Genomic DNA, 19,681 nt, shown 5'->3' on the forward strand with positions numbered 1-19,681 from the left:
ATAAACTCTCGACTTAGCAGATAGATATCAAAAAGTGGTATACAGTAGGTGTGAATCTGCCAGATTTAGGTGACCAGTGGTTCATCTCAGGGTTTAGTCCATGGACTATTATTGTTTAATCTGTACATTAATGACATCAGGCAGGGTCTAACATCAGATGTGCAATTGTTTGCCGGTGATGCAAAGATAGGCAGGGCAATCAGGGATATTCTACTGATATTCAGTACTTTCCAAGGGGATACAGAAGCTGTGGAAAGGGTGCAAAGAAGAGTTATAAAGATTATACCTGGATTATAGGATTTAGATTATGAGGTATATGGATTGCAGGCTCTGGTTAACAGGAGAAAGAGGGATGATATGATAGAGGACTATAAACTTTTGAATGGGTGTTATAGGATATCATCTGATGAAATTTTTTGTTATGTGGAAGGTGGGGGGAGAACACGGGCGTATCCATGGAAGTTAAATTTATTTGAATTTAAGAAAGGGGTAAGAGCTAGGTTTTTCTCCCAGAGAGCAGTAAGTGAGTGAAATAGTTTGCCTTGAGGAGTAGTGGGTGTATCTAGTGTGAATGAATTTAAGGGAAAGTATGACAGCTGGTTTGGGTGATTTATACCCTCTCTTGATGAGTCCTTACCTCGCTGGAGATTTCAAATAATAATAATTTACCATGTTCTAATACACATGTCAAATTATGTGGTAAGTAATTATTTAAGAGAATGATTTTTATTTTTTGTTTTATCATCTTGACATCAGAGCCTCCATAGCTCAGTCAGTATAGACAAAGAAGACCTTCGGGGAGAAAGATCTGGGTTCGATTCCCCTCCATGACATAAGGAAACTTTATTTGGACCGTTTTGACTAAAGGCGAGTTAGCTGGTCTCATATGGAGGTAGAGGGTTTTTTTTCCCCACCCGAAAACTCTGGTTTTTCGTCCCTCAGAACAAGCAAATCATCCCCGTAAACACATACAGATCTACAATCACAAAATACATGCTTAATCCCTCATTGGGAGAGATCAACCAGTCCTAAAAGATGGGGAAGGAAAGGGAAAACATAAAAAAAAATATATATAAATCTGGACATCTAAATGTTTTTAGCCATTTGATAAATATTGCTTAGGTCATCCATGAATACTGATTTTCAAAATAATCTCAGGTAAGTGATCAAACATTCTTAAAACATTGTAGATTTGCACATTTTCTATGCATCAATGGTTTCCCTTTTCTGTTTTAGAAGCACTATAGAAACAACACAAATGTTTTGATTTCTTACCTTTTCTGCAGAGATTTCACTGAACAGTGAGTATACAATGCATTAAAAATATCACTGGTAATGTATTCTGTGAGTATCCTTTTCATTTTATCAGCACATCATTTATTAACTCAATCCTGCAATACATTTCTTTTCTTCAGATTGTCCTGAAAGCTATTCCACATAATTTTTGAAACCTGATGAGCAATCTAACACTTAATCAAAAATGATCTTTTCCTAAAAACTTCCCGAAATCCTTTGATAAGGCTTTTATCGATATTACTGAACCACTAGCAATTGTGGAATGTTTTTTTTCCGCCATTCCATTTTTTGTCCATTATTTTCTAAAATGCCATGTAGGTGATATCCATGAAGCACAATGCCAGATATACTCTGGAGATCCAGAACCTCTCCTTGAGAGAATTCCAGCATTGATCTAGAAATCTGTCAAAATCCTTCAGCATTTGAGATTTCAATTTTACCAACAATCATCTACTGTCTTTGCATGATGACAACTAACACATGGCACACAACTTCAGTTTTTGTTTTATTTAAAAACCCTGATGAAGCCACCAGTTTCAGTACAAGTGAAACTAGTCAAATATTAGTTTCCAAAATATATAATTAATATAAAAAGACGTGTTTTAATCCTAATGTTATTATAGATCTATCATCTCCCACAGTATATTCCTCCACTCTTTCTCATCACCTTTGAACTACTAATATTACTGTAAACCCAAATAGTGTCAATGCAGTTAAAATGAAAAACAACCTCTCCAAAAGTTTACAAAATTAAAAAACCTTATTAAAAAAATCTTCCACATTCCCTTCAATATTCATAGTGCAAATGATTATGCTCATAATTTAAGTTTGCATAAATTTCAAATCAGGTACATCATCACTTGCAGATATCCAAACCTTATCTGTTTTTGAATGAACCCAAAATTACTGCTACAACAGCTGGATATGATTCATTCTGTTGCAAGGGTGGTACCTGTGCTTTTGTGTGATTCAATATTCTTTGCTAGAAGACCTTAAATCTACTCTTTAGCCTTCTGCATCTTACAATTTCCTTGCTCATTATTAAGTATCATTCATCTGCTGACTATGCCACCTCCCTAATTCAGAAAAATCATTCTGATGTATGAATCCTTGAAGATTGATTTCCTACACTCCAACTATCCCAAGAGTCAAGTCATTCCTCCTTAGCGAATTTAATGTACACAACACCAGTTGGTTTCTTTTTTTTTTTTTCCCATTTGAATGACCTCTATAAGCTACTTGCCTGGGTACAAACTAGAATATCCAATAACCCATTTACTCAATACCCTGGATGTTTTCTTAGCCAGTTCTTGTTTGAGGTAAACAATGAGTTTTAGCAAGAGGTGAATAACACTTGTTAATTCAAATCAGAATCTCATCCAATTTTATCTCTAGTGGAATGCCTTCTTGTGAGCTATCACAAATTCATGTGTTTTGGCACTACAGCAATGCCATGTGGGAAAATCTCGAAGAGAATTTTATGCCTGTTTCAGTTATCTGGATATGCCTCTAAATCCAGACACTTTTTGTGATCTTGTTACAGAAATTATCTATGTTGTAAAGAATGCATTCAATTCCCCAATCTGTTTAAAATTCCAAATGGATAACTAAGCCGTGGTTTTCCAAGAATTGTGCAAGGACCATTATAAGGGAAAAAAAAAAACAGCCTCACAGTCTGTGCTGAAGCACATTTGCAAAAACCATCATTAACAGGGCCATGGCTGACTTTGAAAGAGTTAAATGTTGCAAACTCACCTCCTGCACCAGTATTGTCTTCTAGTTCGCAAAAGCTGTTGTGCACAATTTTTGTCCAGCTGTACTCCCTCCCACCTCTCATATCCAAGTTCTTTCAAACATAAGAAAACTGTTCTGTATTCTAAAAATTTCATTATTACATAAATTGTTTTCATTTCAATCAGATATGAACATATCACTCTAACATTATAGTGACTCATTTGCTATAACTAACTACTGAAACATTCCACTCAAGCCACTACATCATCAATGCCATTCCACAAGAAATTCACTACTAATTCACATTTCAAGATATCAAACTATTTCTATTGTCCTGTGAGTCTGCTGTACAGCTGTTGGTGTATAGCTGTTAGAAAAATTATAAGAAAAAAATTCCATGTGATATTTATATCAATACAATATGTTCAATATTGTCTTTTTCCACTCAGCAAAATTTTGTTTGCTAAAGAGTTAGCAATCAAGACCTTCTTCTTCTTTTTCCTAACATGGATTTTAAGCCAGGTGGCCTGTTCTGGTCTCATGCCATCTCTTTCTTGGTCTTCCGATTGTTCTTTTTCCACTTATTTTATATCTGTATAATATTTTTGGTAGTCTGCTGTTGTCCATTCAATTCAAATGTTATTATTATTATTACTATTATTACATGACACCTACAGGGAATCCAAAGACTCATCGAGGGAGGGCTTACTCTACAACTCTATCTCCACCACGCAATCCACGAACTACCACGAACTGGGACTACACCAACGGCATCTACCACAGCTACTAGTACTTTCAACAGATATTCACAAACATCCATGCCACAGCGGGATTCGAACCAGCAGTTGTTCTATCAATTTTTGATTTTGGAAATAGGTCCCCCATTTTTCTGAATCTATTGTCTGTATTTTTATCTTTTCTTTTATTTCTTTATTCATGTATTTTATTATTTTATAGGTTTTGGCTTAAATATATCCTTTTCTAGTTCTGTTACAAAATTGTTCCATCTCTCTCTCTTTCTCTATATGCTTTTTCCTTACTTCTCATTTTGCAACTGCACTGTTTCTTTTATACTCTATTTCTGCTTCTATTGTTTTGGAATTTAGCCATTTCTGGTAACTGTCCTTTTTTGTTTTTATTATATTTTCTATTTCTTTGTTCCAGTCTCGTCATCTTCTTTTTCTAATCCATTTGTGCTTTATTCCTAAGCTTTCTGTTGCTGCTTTTGTGAAAATTTGTTTCAAATTTTCCCATTCATCTTCTATGTCACTTGATTCATGTGTGGTTCTGTTTTTAAGTTTGTGCATTTTTGATATTGTTGTCTAACATAGGGATCCTGTAATAAATAAATTTTGTAACTTGGCTGATGAGAATCTTCAATTGTATGTATTTTTAGCCACTTTGATTTAAATCAAATTTTTGCTGATACCATATAATGATCAGAGTTCAATTCAAAGCCTCAATATGCTCTTATGTCTAAAATTAACTAATTTAAAATTTGTGATAACATAGTCAATTATTGATTTGCATCCTCTGGCTGACCAAGTATATTTATGTATTTCCTTGTGTTTAAACACTGAATTCATTCAGTATTCTCATATTATTATAAATGACAAAATCACACAGACTGTGACCATTTTGATTACATGTATCTCCACCAAATTTACCTATGTTTCTTTTGTATTTTTTGGTTCCTATTCTGGCATTTAAATCTCCTGCTAGTAGCAAAGTCGGTTTTGTTGTTTTATCTATGGCTTTCTGTAATTCTTTATAAAATATATTATTGTCTTCTTCTTTTCCCTCTTTTGGTGCATATGCACCAATTATAGTAAATCTGGATACAATTCTGTAACATCTATTGAATAACATAGATAAGAAGCAATTTGGTTTCACTATTTATCCACCTCGGCCAGTAGGGGTGTTAATGTCTTGAGTCTAATATCAAGCAGTTTCAGCATGCAATTATCTCATTACTTGCATTAAGTTAATCACATTGATTTAATATAATAATGTAAGAAAACTAAAATTACACAATTAATTTAAAAAATACCTTTGTTATGAAGATTTGTCTTATCTTCTTTACTCGTGAACCAAGCTTGATTTACATCATGTTCAACAAGAGGTAAATTTTCAACTTCCTGGCCATTTAATATCTAGAAAAGAGAACAAAAGAGAAATTTTAAAAGTGGTATACCGTGAGTAGACATATCAATACAAAATTAATAACGGAAAAAACTCACATACAAAGATTATTTAATAGTATAATTTTCACCTGTGTGTCACAGGCATCTTCAGTACATTAAGCTCAAATTAAACAATAACTGACAATTCCAAAAAGCACCACCTAAGTAGCTGTTGTAAGATAACTAAAAAGGTCAATAACTTTCCTAAAAAAATAAAAAATAAAAAAATAATTAAAAAAATACAATAAAAAGTTAGAAAAGATTAGCTGATTTGTAAAGTAGTATCTCCCATAAAGGGGATAGACGTAAGCCATCTGATCTGTTTAAGTTAGGAGAATGAAGTAGAGTTTCACATGTTTCTTTATAAAGGTCATCATGTTGGAGGCTTAATGGATTTTTTAACAACACTCAAAAAGAATTAAAATAGACTTTAATACTTCCTATATTTCGTCCTAGTCACTAGGACATCTATGGGGATTACAAAAAAATTAATGTAACATATGCACAAATTGTTTGCCCTTCCTAGACACCTTAGTCACACGCCTGCCTAATGATACACTTACCTTCACCGTATACAGAAAACCCACACACACAGGCAGATACATTCACAAACTCTCCCACCACCACCCCTCTCAACAATATGGCATTATTAAAACTCTTACCAAGAGAGCCCACAATCTTTGTTCCAGTGGAACCGCCCTCACTAATGAGCTTAACCACATACACAGCACTTTCCTTTCCAATGGCTACAGCGATCACAGTATCAAAAAAATAATCAACTCCTCCCCCATTCCCCTTCCTTCTCGTCAACAAGATTTTAAAAATGCCATCACCATACCCTACATCCGTGGCACATCTGAAAAAATAGCCAAGATACTAAAACAATACAATCTACACACAGCATATAAGCCCCACCGCAAACTGGCTACCCTTATCTGTTCTACGAAAGATCAGCTCCCTCCTCTCTCTCTGCCTGGAGTTTACAAAGTACCCTGTTCCTGTAAGCTGGCGTACTTTGGACAGACAGGCAGATCAGCATCCATCCGTCTAGAGGAACACAAGTCTTACATCTTCAAACACAACTATGGCCATTCAGGCTTGGCTGACCATGTTTTGGACACCACCCACAGAGTATCATGGAAGAAAACCACCATGCTCCACCACAGCAAATTCAAGAAAGAGAGACTTTTCTTAGAAGCAGCAGCAGCTCTCAAAAACCAACCAAATCTCAATAAATATGGGTGCATTAAGCTTCCGAAGATTTGGGAAACACTCATCACCAGAGTTCCCACCTTACATTCCAGGCCACCTACGACTGCCCTTAGAGGGCGCTCTACCTAGATAGGACTTTAGTGTCACCCACGTGGTTGGGCTTAGTATTGTTTGTTATTTGTGCATATGTTACATTAATTTTTTTGTAATCCCCGTAGATGTCCTAGTGACTAGGACGAAATATAGGAAGTATTAAAGTCTATTTTAATTCTTTTTGAGTGTTGTTAAAAAATCCATTAAGCCTCCAACATGATGTCCTCACAGCACTTAAGCCTCTTCACACGTATTCTTTATAAAGGTGTTCCATGAGAAACTGACTTTTGTGAAGAACTCTTGTCTTTCTCCAATGAACTCTGTGTCTAGTGAAGATGGTATGTTCTGCAAGTCCAGACTTTTCAGGTTTAAAGTATTCAATATAAGATTGGTGTTCTTCTAGCCGAATAGAGGCAGATCTTCCCGTTTGTCTGAAATAAGATAATCCACAAGAGCATGGAATCTGGTAAACACCTGGATGATTAAGATGTGGAAGCTTGTCCTTAGGAGAAGTGAGAAAGGTGGAGATTTTTCTAAACGGTCGAAAGGCAACAAAAATATTCAGTGGTTTTAAAACTTTTGCTATACGTTCACTGATGCCTTGTACATAAGGGATAGTAATGCGCATTATTTCTTCTGTGTTTGAAGAGGAAGACATATTAAAACTACTCAAAGTTCTTTTAATGAAGCATTTCTTATAACCATTAGATAGAAAGGAAGAAGTTATATATTGTAGTTCTTTCTGTAAAGGATCGTCTGAAGAACAAAAGGAGTGGGCCTGATGAACCAGTGTTTTAATAGTTCCTGCCTTTTTGACTGGGATGGTGATGAGATTCCACATGGATATAATGGCCTGTATGAGTCTTCTTTCTATAAACTGAGAAATGTAGGTTATCATCTGGTTGGCAAAGAATTAGAAGATCTAAAAAGGCTAACTGCTTATTTGATTCTACTTCTAGGGTAAACTTGATCCTAGGATGAAATGCGTTTAACTTAGTGAGAAATTGTTAAAGTTCATCCGAAGAGCCATTCCATACAGCAAAAATGTCATCGACATATCTGAACCAATGAGTAGGTCTAGGAGAAATGTTGTCAAAGATATGTTGTTCAAAATGTTCCATAAAGAAATTGGAGATAGCAGGAGAAAGAGGATTACCCATTGCTGTTCCTTCAATTTGTTGATACAACTTATTTTTAAAGGAAAAATAACCTTTATTACAAAATCAAATACGTTTACAATGTCTGAAGGAAATTCCTGTTGTAGTAATTCAATGCTTTCTGAAAGAGGCACATTTGTAAATAAAGAAACAGCATCTAAACTGATCATGATATCAGAAATGTCCAAATGAAGATTTGAAATTTTATTTTTGAAATCCAAAGTATTTTTTATATAAGTATCAGTTCTTCTAGTTGAAGAGGAGAGTAAATTTGATAAAAATTTTGAGATTTTGTAAGTGGGGCAACCTTTTTTTTTATTTTAAAAAATAAATTTTTAAATAAAATACAAGAGAATTTATCATCATCAATTTCTTGATATATATATATATATATATATATATACACACACACACACACACACACACACACACACACACACACACACACACCCTAAAGGGTGTTGTAAAAATATGCTATTTTAGTTTTTATCAAATCTTATTAATTACTCTTAATAGTCTACTAAACGTATGGAATAGAGTTGGGGGAGTTGGTTTTTCAGTAATCAGTCATTTGTTGACTGAATTTTTGGAATAAAATGCCTACAAATAAGGTGAGACTGCATATTTATTGTAGAAGAAATAGATACTGCTTGGAAAATGGCAGGGAATGAATAATATATCACAGGTTATGCTTATACACTAATGCTGGTAATAACAGGAATAAATGCTGATGCTGTTGGTGATGGTTAAGTGTTTATTGGTGAATGAGCATCAAAGGCTACTATGTGCATGACAATGGTTAAAAGTTATATATGCATATAAATGTATGAATATATTATAAAACTAGTTGAAGCTTTTCTACATAAATCTAGATATATAAAGTTCTAAAGAGCACGAAGATTAAAATTTGTATAAAATTGGCTTAATCTCTCTCTCTCTCTCTCTATATATATATCTATATATATATATATATAGATAGATATATATATATTTATTTGATGCAATTATAATTAAAAAAATTTAATGACCAGAAACTGGTCATTAAATTTTTTTAAATTATAATTGATATATCAAAATAGAAAAAAATACTATTTATTATTTAAGCACACAACTAGTTTCATCTTCTTAGAAGAGTTCATTGGGTGCATAACATGGAAAGAAAAATACAAAAAATATACCTTACAAGAGGCAGCTATATATTAATTTGCAAATGTATTGCTGACATTTGAAGCCGTTCTGAATGCCATAGTATTGTTGGGCATGTTCACGTGGGCAAGATCTTGTGTATGCTAAATGTGGATAGCTGAAGAGTGGCAATCAGATAGGTTATAGCTATAACCTATGTGTTAAAGATACCAAGAAATTTTATACTTGGTTTTAAACCTTTTTCACAAGTAAGCAAAACAAAGTTATGCGTGTGAAATATATTCACGTCTGAGCTACTTGTGTATAGAGGCTAATGACTTCATATCACTTGGCTTAGTAAGTATCCCATTATGCAAAGCACCCCCCCCCTTTCCAGGTGTATATAATGCAATGCATAATTGGAAGGGCCACCACTACCCAGACCAGTTTCGACTTTTAATGATGTCTCTTCAGTGAGAGCCAGAATTTAGGAGTCTGGAGAGAGCTTTGTTCACCGAGCATGCTAACATGCAAATTCACGAAAACTTAAGCAATTAGGGTAGAAGCAAGGTTGTTTTTAGATTGCAGAATCAGTTTCTTTTCATACTTAGACTCTGTTGTATGGAAAGATTTAATCTTTCCATACAACAGTTGTAACTTTTCTGGCCTACACCTTATAATTTTCACAACTAACCAAGATCATGCACACAGTATTCTTTCCACATTTTCTTATGAATGCCTTGCTTAATAAGATCAGACATCCAGTTCACTCCTATCTTATTTATTCTTTGAATTCTAGGTACAATTTCCCATACTGCATCATTTAAGCATTCTTTAAACACTTTCCATGTACTGTCTGTATCCTTCTGATGCAACAACCACCAATACCATGATGCAGAACACAGCATACTCCTCAGTTTGGTCATAATTTCCTGCTTTGTAAGGGATGTCCCAAAATTCACGCAAGATTTAAATTTAGCGCCATTTGTGCAGTAAAATGTTGCCAACGAGAAAAAAAAAGACAGCGTGAAGCTGACGGTTCAGGGTTATTAAAAATGGAGTGTACACGAAAGAACAACGCATTTTCATTGTTGAGCAATCTTTTAAAAATAATGAAGGTTTGGCAGCTACAGTTCACAATTTTCGTACAAAATATGGTCGGAATAGTGATTTAACTTCATCAACTGTGAAAAGATTAATTAAAAAATTCAAGGAAACTGGATCAATTAGTGATCTTATACACTCTGGCCGTCCTTCAACAGAAAATATCGAAGCACTTCATGAGAGTGTTGCTGAGAGTCCAGGAACATCAATTCAGCACTGTGGTCTTGAATTGGGCATTTCAAGAAGCACTCTACAGCATATTCTCATGAAATGATTTGCATCTTTATGCTTACAAAGTTCAATTGACTCAAGAACTGAAGCCTACTGACCACACACAGCGAAGAGAGTTCATTGAATGGATTATGGAACAACAACAAGTGGATGCTTATTTTTCGAACAAAATCATCTTCAGCAATGAGGCTCATTTTCATCTTGATGGCTTCGTTAATCAACAAAATTGTCGCATTTGGGGTTCAGAAAATTCACGGGTGATTGTTGAGAAACAAATGCATCCACAATGTGTCACTGTTTGGTGCGGATTTTGGGCTGGAGGCATCACCAGTCCATTCTTCTTCGAAAATGCGGCTGGTAAAGCAATAACAGTTAATGGTGCTCGATATCGCGACATGATAATCCAGTTTTTTGTGCCTAAATTGCAAGATATGGATGTGGACGACATGTGGTTTCAACAAGACTGTGCCACATGCCATACAGTCTGAGAAACAATTCAATTACTACGAGTCATTTCCTGGTCGTGTAATTTCCCGTTTTGGTGATCAGAATTGGCCGCCCAGATCATGTGACTTAACGGCGTTGGACTTTTTTCTTTGGGGTTTTTTGAAGTCTAAGGTTTATGCCAACAAGCCCACGACTACCCACGCCTTGAAGGAGAAAATCGAGCGAAAATTATCAACGAAATTCAGCCACATTTATGCAAAACAGTCATGGAAAATTTCGACAAAAGAGTGCGTATGTGCCAGCAAAGCCATGGAGGCCATTTACCCGGTATGCTATTCCACGCATAACCCTATACCGTATACTTTATGAATCAATAAGAAATTACAATTTTAAAAACCTGTGTTTTCTATCAAAATTACTTCTTGCGTGAATTTTGGGACACCCTGTAGTTCAGCATGCATCCTTTTCTGAATAAAACATTTATAAACTTAGCCACTATTCAAGTCCAAACACATGATCATCACCAAACAGAGGCTGAATAATTATATTTTGAACTAAAACCCCATCTGATACTATAATCAAATCTAACACTCATTGATCGAGAGTTCCTTCTGTCCCATGCTGCTTAAGGAAGTATCACAACAGCTCAATAAATTCAGTTTCATTCTTTCATGAGATTTCACTGCTACCTAATCACAGTGTTAGGATAAATACCCACTCCCTCACTAAGATTATTCATTTCACACCTATCATCTTTATTTAGTGATGCATTTCTTCACAACTAGCAAACCAATCCACTAGGTCTGTAACAGCACACCACTATGTATTTTATCTTGTTAGACTACACTTCACACAAGATGGTTTCAAGGTCAATGTCATATGGAAAACTGATAATAGTATTGGAGTCATAGGTCTACTCTAACTGAATTCAAATCATCCGATATCATTAGCAGTATACCCACTCCTCTCCTATCCTTCCTAAAAATACTGTACCTTTCTTGAAAAGTGAACTGGATGAACACAAAATTGTTCTCTCCTCATAATCATCTCCACGATAATATTAGCGCATTTTTATACTTAACACAATTACATAACACTATTGCTCTTACACACAGATTCTTACCATTCCTCCCATCCTGACTCTGTGTAAGGTCTGGTACCAATTAATAATTTCTCAAGATTCCTATTACAAAATGCATATACAAAGGTGGTCTAAAAAGCTCTCAGCCTAATAATGAAAAAATGAATTTATAATTTCAAAATTATTTTTATTTTTCAATATAATCTCCCTTAAGACTAATACATTTATTCCAGCGATGCTCCAGTGCCATTATCCCATCCCTGTAGTGGTTCTCAGTAAGATCTGCAAAATACTCCTGTACAGATGCAATGACCTCTTGATTTGAACAAAAACTGCAGAAGCGGCAAGAGTTAAACAGGACTGAAAAAAGACAGAAGCAAGTGATCCAAATGAATAATAAAGATCGACCAAACAAACAAGAAAAAACAAGTTAAGGATAAAATTATTTATGGAAAGTCAATAATCAGGGGAGTACTTAACAAAAGTATGACAAAATCATGTTTTTCCCAGAACCAAAAATTCACGATTTTAGCCACACCATCCTGATGCAAAAAGGTAAAGCAAGAAGGTGAAGATTGTAAATCTCCTACCATGCTATGATAGAGGCAAACCAAGGAGGAGGACATTGATAGCCAATGAGTCTATACATAGATTGTGTAAATGAAATGATGTAGAATTTGTGGATCTGTAGTCTCTGTTTGACGGAAAGAAGGATTTGTACAATGCAGATACACTACATCTGAATGATTTGGTTGTTAGGAGTCTGGAGAGAGCTTTGTTCACCGAGCATGCTAACATGCAAATTCAGGAAAACTTAAGCAATTAGGGTAGAAGCAAGTGAGTTTGTATGAAGGCACCCATGAAGCGAGTGAGTGTGAGAATGACCAAGTGAGGAATCTCTAAAGCAAAAATATTGAACAGGGTAGTCAAATCAGAAAGTAAAGGTAGGTGGGAAAATAAAAGGATGTTGCTGTTTCTATATACCAATGCCAGAAGTATCAGCAACAAGAGGGAAGAATTTTTGCCATTGGTTAGTGCAACCTCGCCAAAAGTTATAGGCATTAGTGAGACTTAGCTAACAGCAGATGATGGTTACAGGGATGGAATGTGAAAGGGTTTAGTATTTTCAGGGAAGATAGAGAATATAGAATAGAGAGGAGGGGTACTGCTGATGATAGCAGATGAATTGCAAGCAAAAAGAATAGGAGACAGGCAGGAAGGTGGCTGTTCATTTGAAGCAATCTGGTGTGAGATTAAGACCAATAAGACAAAATATACAGTTTATTGTTGCTATAGGCCAGGGAGTTCCACAGATGATCTGGAAGACAAGCGTCGCCAAATTAGTAGAAGTACAGGTCGAGTGATTATTATGAGGGGACTTCAACTATGGAAATATAGACTGGAAAGAAGAAAGATCACATGGCAAGAAGGAAACAGAATTTATACACCTGCTGAGGGATAATATTACTTAAGGCAGCATGTGATGGAGGGGACTAGGGATGGGAGAATATCGGACCTGGTCATAGGATCAGAAGAACTATCCATAACCAAGGTGACAACATTGCCTCCAATTGGTGAAAGTGACTATGCGGTCTTGACTTTTGTTTTCCTTTTCTGTTTTATCAATTATAATTCCCATGTTGACTACTGAATAATTTGTTTTAACTTTGCAATTTCAGAGGTTAAACCATTTTCAATATTCTCAACAGTTGCTTAAGGGTCAAAGACAAATGACTGGGAGACCTCTACACTGCCTTTAAGAAATGTGAAGAAATGACTGGGACCTTTGACTTAATTCCCAATCCGAAACTTCACATGGGATACCCCATTAGTAGGTATCCAATGTGTACCAAACAAACGAGATTTCAAATGATGAGATTTCATGCTGGCAGGGGGGGGTGTCATCCAGTTAAACAAAGTCCTTGCTGTTATTGTCAGGGAACCAGGACAAGTACTGAAAAGTCAGCTACTGGAACAGACTCAAGCTCAATTTCTAGAAAAACAAACTCAACATTATAAAACTGTATAAAAAGTAATATCTAAGTTTATATTTTACATATAAATATATATTAGGGAATAAAAATTATGTCCAATTATATTTAAAAATAGGTCTTACTATAATTTTAATAATCAGTATGTCCAATTTTGTAAAACAAAGCTCTTCTAATGCATTTTATTCCTGAAAGGGAGTAGGCAGAGCTTCTTTAGCCCTAGCTAACTTTTTTTTTTTTGAAGATATGTGGAGAATCAGTCTCCATCCTCCAATTCTCACTGATAGTCAGCTTAAACTATTAATAAATCAAGACAAAGTTTCAGCACAGCAGATAATTGCCACAATCTTGTGGCTCTAAACACTAACACATTATATCTGTAATAGTGCTACTTCTACAGTCAATTTCTTGAGATGTAAGGGTTAAAAACTTCATTTTCTGGGAGGAAAATAACCCACAGGCCTGTACCAAAGATCGACTAACTAAAGAACCAGATGAAAAAAGTTCCTCTAGTTGGCAACTAGAATCAAACACCAATTCCATGGGTGTTATACAGGCATCTTCAATTTTGTAAAGAACATCTTATTTTATCTACATTAACAAACAAAAATTGCTATCCAGTATAATTGAATGAGTAATAATTACTATTTGATTATGCCTATATCTGGATCATTTCAGGAAAATGGGCATGAGTGTGGCTTGACTAGAAAAAGTTACAAAAACAAGCATTCTCTTATTATTCCACAGACATATTTATGGAGTCTAAAGATGCATCAGGGATGCCCACTCTAGTCACTATTTGTGCAATGCCTATAATACTGCTCTATAAACACATTCAATAATAAAGCACTTCAGATCACCTATGGCAACTCCTTCCAATCAATCATCACTCTCCATGGTCTGGTCCTAATGATCTTATTAATCAAACTTTTAAACATACGATATGAGCAATCTCAATATCATATTCTCTGTACTAAACATTGTTGCCGGTGTAGGTATTTCAAATGAGAAGAAAGGGAAGATTGGTATATATATTGTAACTATAGTGAAATAAAACTAAATAGCTTTTACAAATAAATAAATGAGAGAAATAATGCAACAGATTTGTAAAATAAATACAAAAATTGAATACTGGAGTTAACTAAAAAAATCACTGAAATGATTTCAAAGCTTGATTATTTATATTGCTGGTTCAAAGTTTATAGACCCATAGGGAAGTAGATAGCTGGCTTAGTAGATACACATAGCGATTTTAGTACAACATCAGTAACACTCATTTCTAATGAACTGACTGCCCCCTACCTTGCACAGAACTAGAAACTTTCAACTAGTACCAGAATTGCACAAGCTCTGAAATTTTTTTTTTTAACTAGAGAAAGGTTTGAAGTTACAAAGTGAAAAATATATCAAATTATATACTTTGAAATTATATATTTTTGAAAAGAAAATACCAGAAAAACCTATTGGCAGTGGCAGCAAGTTTACACATTAGGCCAAATGGCAGTCAACGTGTTAATCTGCAGAATTTGCTGATGCAAATCTGAAGAGAAGAGTAAGTAAACTGATGCAGAGATCCTGTAGGAGGATTTGAATCAAATGATACCATGGACACAGGATAAGAGCTGGGTTGCCAGCTCAACATTGCAAAAGTGTAACACTATGTATTTTGGCTTGACCACACTGCAAGAAACTGATAAAATTAAAAATTCTGGAAGTAATAAACAGGGACATGCTAAAAAAGGTAAGGATCAACTTTTTGAAAGACTCACCGATAACTAGGAATAAAGAAGATACTGTATCTTTATAAGGTCTTGTTATAACACATTGGGACTACTGTGTTCATATTTATTGGCTTGAATTTTGAGAGGATGAGACAGAGAGAATTCAGAGATGGTAATCAAAATAACAGATCTGTAATACTATGAGAAAAGATTTAAGTTCATGGGTTGCAAAAAAGTTGGTTGACAGAAAAAAAAGAAAGGAGGGATATAATATAAATATATAAAGTGTTTTATATGACAGATGCAAAACAAAAATGTTAATACACAGCAGGAAGGGAAAAATAAGGAATCATGTCTGGAAATTGAGTAAAATTGCACCTGGCAAGGATGTGCGGACTAGATTTTATTGCATAAAGAGTGGAACAGATTGACAGAGGGAGTTAGTGCATTGTTAATAATGAGTTTAATTACAACTGGCAATTTGTAAGTGTTGCAATTATTATTATTAATTACTAACTTACTATTACATTATTTAGCACATCACTAGATCTACTAAATAATAGTGGGTTCTCCCAACATTTCAAAAAGCTTATCAAGCTCTATATAATATGGGAAGAGGGAGGCGACAGAAATGCCAGACCAGAGGTTAGAGTTATATAATAATTAATGTTAATTGCAGGCAGAGAGCTCGATCTGTAACCATTAGAATGCAAAGAATAACTAAAATTTTGACAAAATATTAAATTATTTACCACAATCATGAGCTCCATTGATCTGGCATTTTAATGAAAGTCTGGCAAAAGAACAGAGGAAGGGTAAGATAGTGAGAGCTTGGTGAAAACTAGAATACAAAAATGGGTTGATAAAGAAGTTAACAAAGTTATTAGGATTAACTAAAATAATAGTTTGGAGATGAGAATTTAGTGTTATAAAAGCTGAGATTCTGGAAGTTTTGTTTAGTTCAAGCTATGTCAATGATGAGAAAGGACTAATAAGAGAGAGAGAGAGAGGGGGGGCAAAAAAATGGAACCTTATAGTATCACAGCATTAAATGCTAAGTTTGAGGATAAAAATCCATTCAGACAGAAAACTGACATCCCAGTTGTAGAAGTCAGAAGACACACCAAGAGATGGGCTTACTTAATAGGCTTTTGTGACAAATCTGATCAAAAAATGGCTTAGAGATAAGAGTAGCCAAATTGTGGTTCTTCAAACTTTTCTGTTGCATTTATCCACAAGTGGGTAATACAAGACATGAAGATCATCCTGTTGAGTGATAGTAGCAGATTTTCGGGCAGTTGTTTAATACAATAGTTGAGAAGTTTTTGGGTAATAAAGATGACTCTAATGAATTTCTTTGTTACATTATCGCCTTACAGAGAATTGAAGTGAGAGAAATAGACAAGTAACATGAAGGCAAAGATTGTTACCTTTTTAGAACTAAGCTACACTAAGGCTTATAAAAAGTGGATTATAAAAAGGTGGCAAAATAAGTCAACTCTGCAGCACAAAATTTGCAGAACAAATAAAAAAAATGCCACATGGCATCCAAATTTGACAAGATTCTTTGCATCACTTTCTAGTGAAAAATTAAAGGAGACATTGAAAGATATGATGTTGGAATGTTGAAAGGACACATGGCAAGAAGTGGAAGGAAAAATAAGAAACCAGAAATTGGCTTTTCAGTTGGCAACAACGAAACAGCCATCTGAGTGCAAAAAGTAGAAGAAGAGTTGAACAAAGGTTATGGGAAATGGTTTCAGCAAGCAACTGGAAAGCACAGTGTAATTTGGACACGATGAAGTTTCCTGATTTTGATACTTTAAAAAGTATTTTTTGGATGTGTTGATTGCTTATAACTATTTCAAGGTTTAGTATAGGGAGTAAAGGAAGATGGAGATTTCAATGAAAGCCAGTTGCAATATGCTTGATTTTTCTTTTGAATAGCTTTGGCATATCTTGGAAAATAACTAGGGTTTTGACACAGAATGATAATTTGAAGTAAAATGGGAATAAATATTTCTATATCTATCAAAACTGTTTCATTGATGAATTCAATACAAATGCTTTTCTAAGAAGACTAAGGAAATGAAGTACAGAAATCACAAGATGATCCCACTGGAAAGAAATCAAGATTAAGTCATGATCTGAACAGCCCAGAGAAAATATTCAGAGTATAATTAGAAAGATTACTGGTGAGAAAGAGATAAAATGATGTTTAAAGAGTAGTTAGGATTATCTATTAGTCTGACAGGATTAGGTATATGTGAACCATCTGTTGAGATTACTGCTGGATAATCTGTGAATTTGAATCTTTATTAGTAAGAAAGCTTCAATGGAGTAAGTCAGTATTGAAAGAAAGAAACATTAAAATATCCAGGCATTAAGTTTGATAGAGATGAGAAATGAAGTTGATAAATGAAACAGAGAGATTTTTACCTAAAGGTCAAAACGAAGACACCCTCTGACATGGGACACGACTGCAGAAATGCTGCCTTCAAGATTAAAAAGATCAAAGAGTGTGCAAGTGGAAAAAGTGAAGTGAGTAATGCAATGAATAGTACCTAAGAAAGCAGAAAATTCAGTTTGATAGGAAAAGTAGTTATGGTTTGGCAAATTTATGATGAAAACGGAAATCGCTCAGGTGGAATTAAGACCACATATATATGTTTGTGAAGTGGATCCTAAAGATTTTAGGAAGTCTTTTTCTCCATAAGTACTGCACTTCCCTACACTTCTGTCCCTCCCAATTTCAGCTTATCTCATATGCTGAAATTGGGAGTGACAGAATATATATACTAATAGATTCTTTGCTAAGACACACATACATGAAAAATTTCGCCTAGTCATCTGTGAATTGAAACCTAAGAAGTATCCCACATATAACACTACTTGGGGTGCTTAAGGGTCAAAGCTGTATAACTGAGAGGAGACCTCCACATAGCCTTTAAAGGAAAGCGGAGAACCGACCAGGGCTTCTGACCTAATGTCCAATCCTCACCTTCTCGTGGTGCACCCTGTTGGGTATCTACTTTGATACTGAACGAACGAGGATGGGCTGGCAATTTGGAATTTAGCCGACCAAATTGTATTCTTATTGGTTAAACCAAAATAAAAAATGATGGTACAACATGACAAAATTTCATGCCGGCTGGGGCGTCGCCCGGATAAACAAGGCCCCCGTTGTTTTCGCCAGGGAACCAGGGCGAACAGCGAAAAGTCAGCTACTGGAACAAATCTGAAAATAAACCCCAACTCAACATCACCAGAGTTAAAGATCGGTACTATCAACGTAAGAAGCCTGAATGGCAAAGAAATGGAGCTAGCTGAGGAATTAGATAAGTACCAGATCAACATAATAGGGATGACTGAAACAAAAAAGACCAAAACTGGTGAGATCTTTCTGAGTAATAAATACAAAATGTTATATTCAGGCAATGACAATCAAGGAAAAGAAGGAGTAGCCATAGTATTCAACACAAAATACGAGGCTAATCTTCTTGAATGGCAGTCAGTCTCAAGTAGAGTAATGTGGGCAAATATGAGAATGGGGAACTGGACAATGAGACTTATTTGTGCCTATGGTCCCACAGAAGGTTCTACTAAGGTAGAAGTGGAGGAATTTTTTGAGGCTTTAGAAAAAGCAACTGACACAATGAAAAAGGAAAAGTTGGTCCTTGTTGGGGATCCAAATAGCAGAGTAGGAAATGATTGTGAGACATACAAAAATATTTTGGGAAAATTTGGAGAAAAGAGCAAAGCTAATAATAATGGCAAATATCTGTTGTATTTCTGCTCAGGACATGGACTGGTTATTACTAACACCATGTTCCAACATAAAAATGTGCACAAATTCACATGGAGAGAAGAGGCTAGGAATAAGAAAAGTCTCATTGACTATGTTATTGTTGGTAGTGATATTTTCTCCCTGGTGCAGGACACCAGAGTGTACAGAGGATTTGAAATTGGAAGTGATCACTATTTAGTCTTGAGCAGGATAAAATTGAATTTCATATTGAAAAGAATAACATATAAGAAAGTTTTAAAGCGAATAAAATTTGAGCAGCTCTCAGATGTGAACTGTAGACTAAAATACAGAAAGATTATTGAAAAGAAAACGAAAGAGTTTGAGAACATGAATCAAACCTTGGAGATTCAGTGGCAAACTCTGAAGAAAACATTGATTGATTCTGCCAGAGAGGCATGTGGTGAGGTTGTATGCAAGGATAAAAAAATCAGAACTCCCTGGTGGACACAGGAAGTTAAATAGGCAGTGAAGGAAAAGAAGAAAGCATATCAAAAGTTC

At 35.0% G+C, this 19,681-nt stretch overlaps 1 protein-coding gene across 4 annotated transcripts in view; it reads right to left on the reverse strand.

Annotated features, from left to right (window-relative positions):
- Positions 1-19,681, reverse strand: part of LOC150108479 (cyclin-D-binding Myb-like transcription factor 1) — a 357,130-nt gene that overhangs the window by 273,821 nt on the left and 63,628 nt on the right. For all 4 annotated transcript variants that reach the window (XM_090415885.1, XM_090415883.1, XM_090415884.1 and 1 more), the window contains one exon: positions 5,081-5,183. In XM_090415885.1, coding sequence (XP_090272011.1) covers positions 5,081-5,183 — 103 coding nt within the window. The remainder of the gene's footprint in view (positions 1-5,080; positions 5,184-19,681) is intronic.

This window comes from Typopeltis vanoorti, chromosome 3, assembly GCF_054136105.1.
Source record: "Typopeltis vanoorti isolate ZY-2024b chromosome 3, IOZ_Tvanoo_1.0, whole genome shotgun sequence".
In the NCBI taxonomy this organism is placed as follows: Eukaryota; Metazoa; Arthropoda; class Arachnida; order Uropygi; family Thelyphonidae; genus Typopeltis; species Typopeltis vanoorti.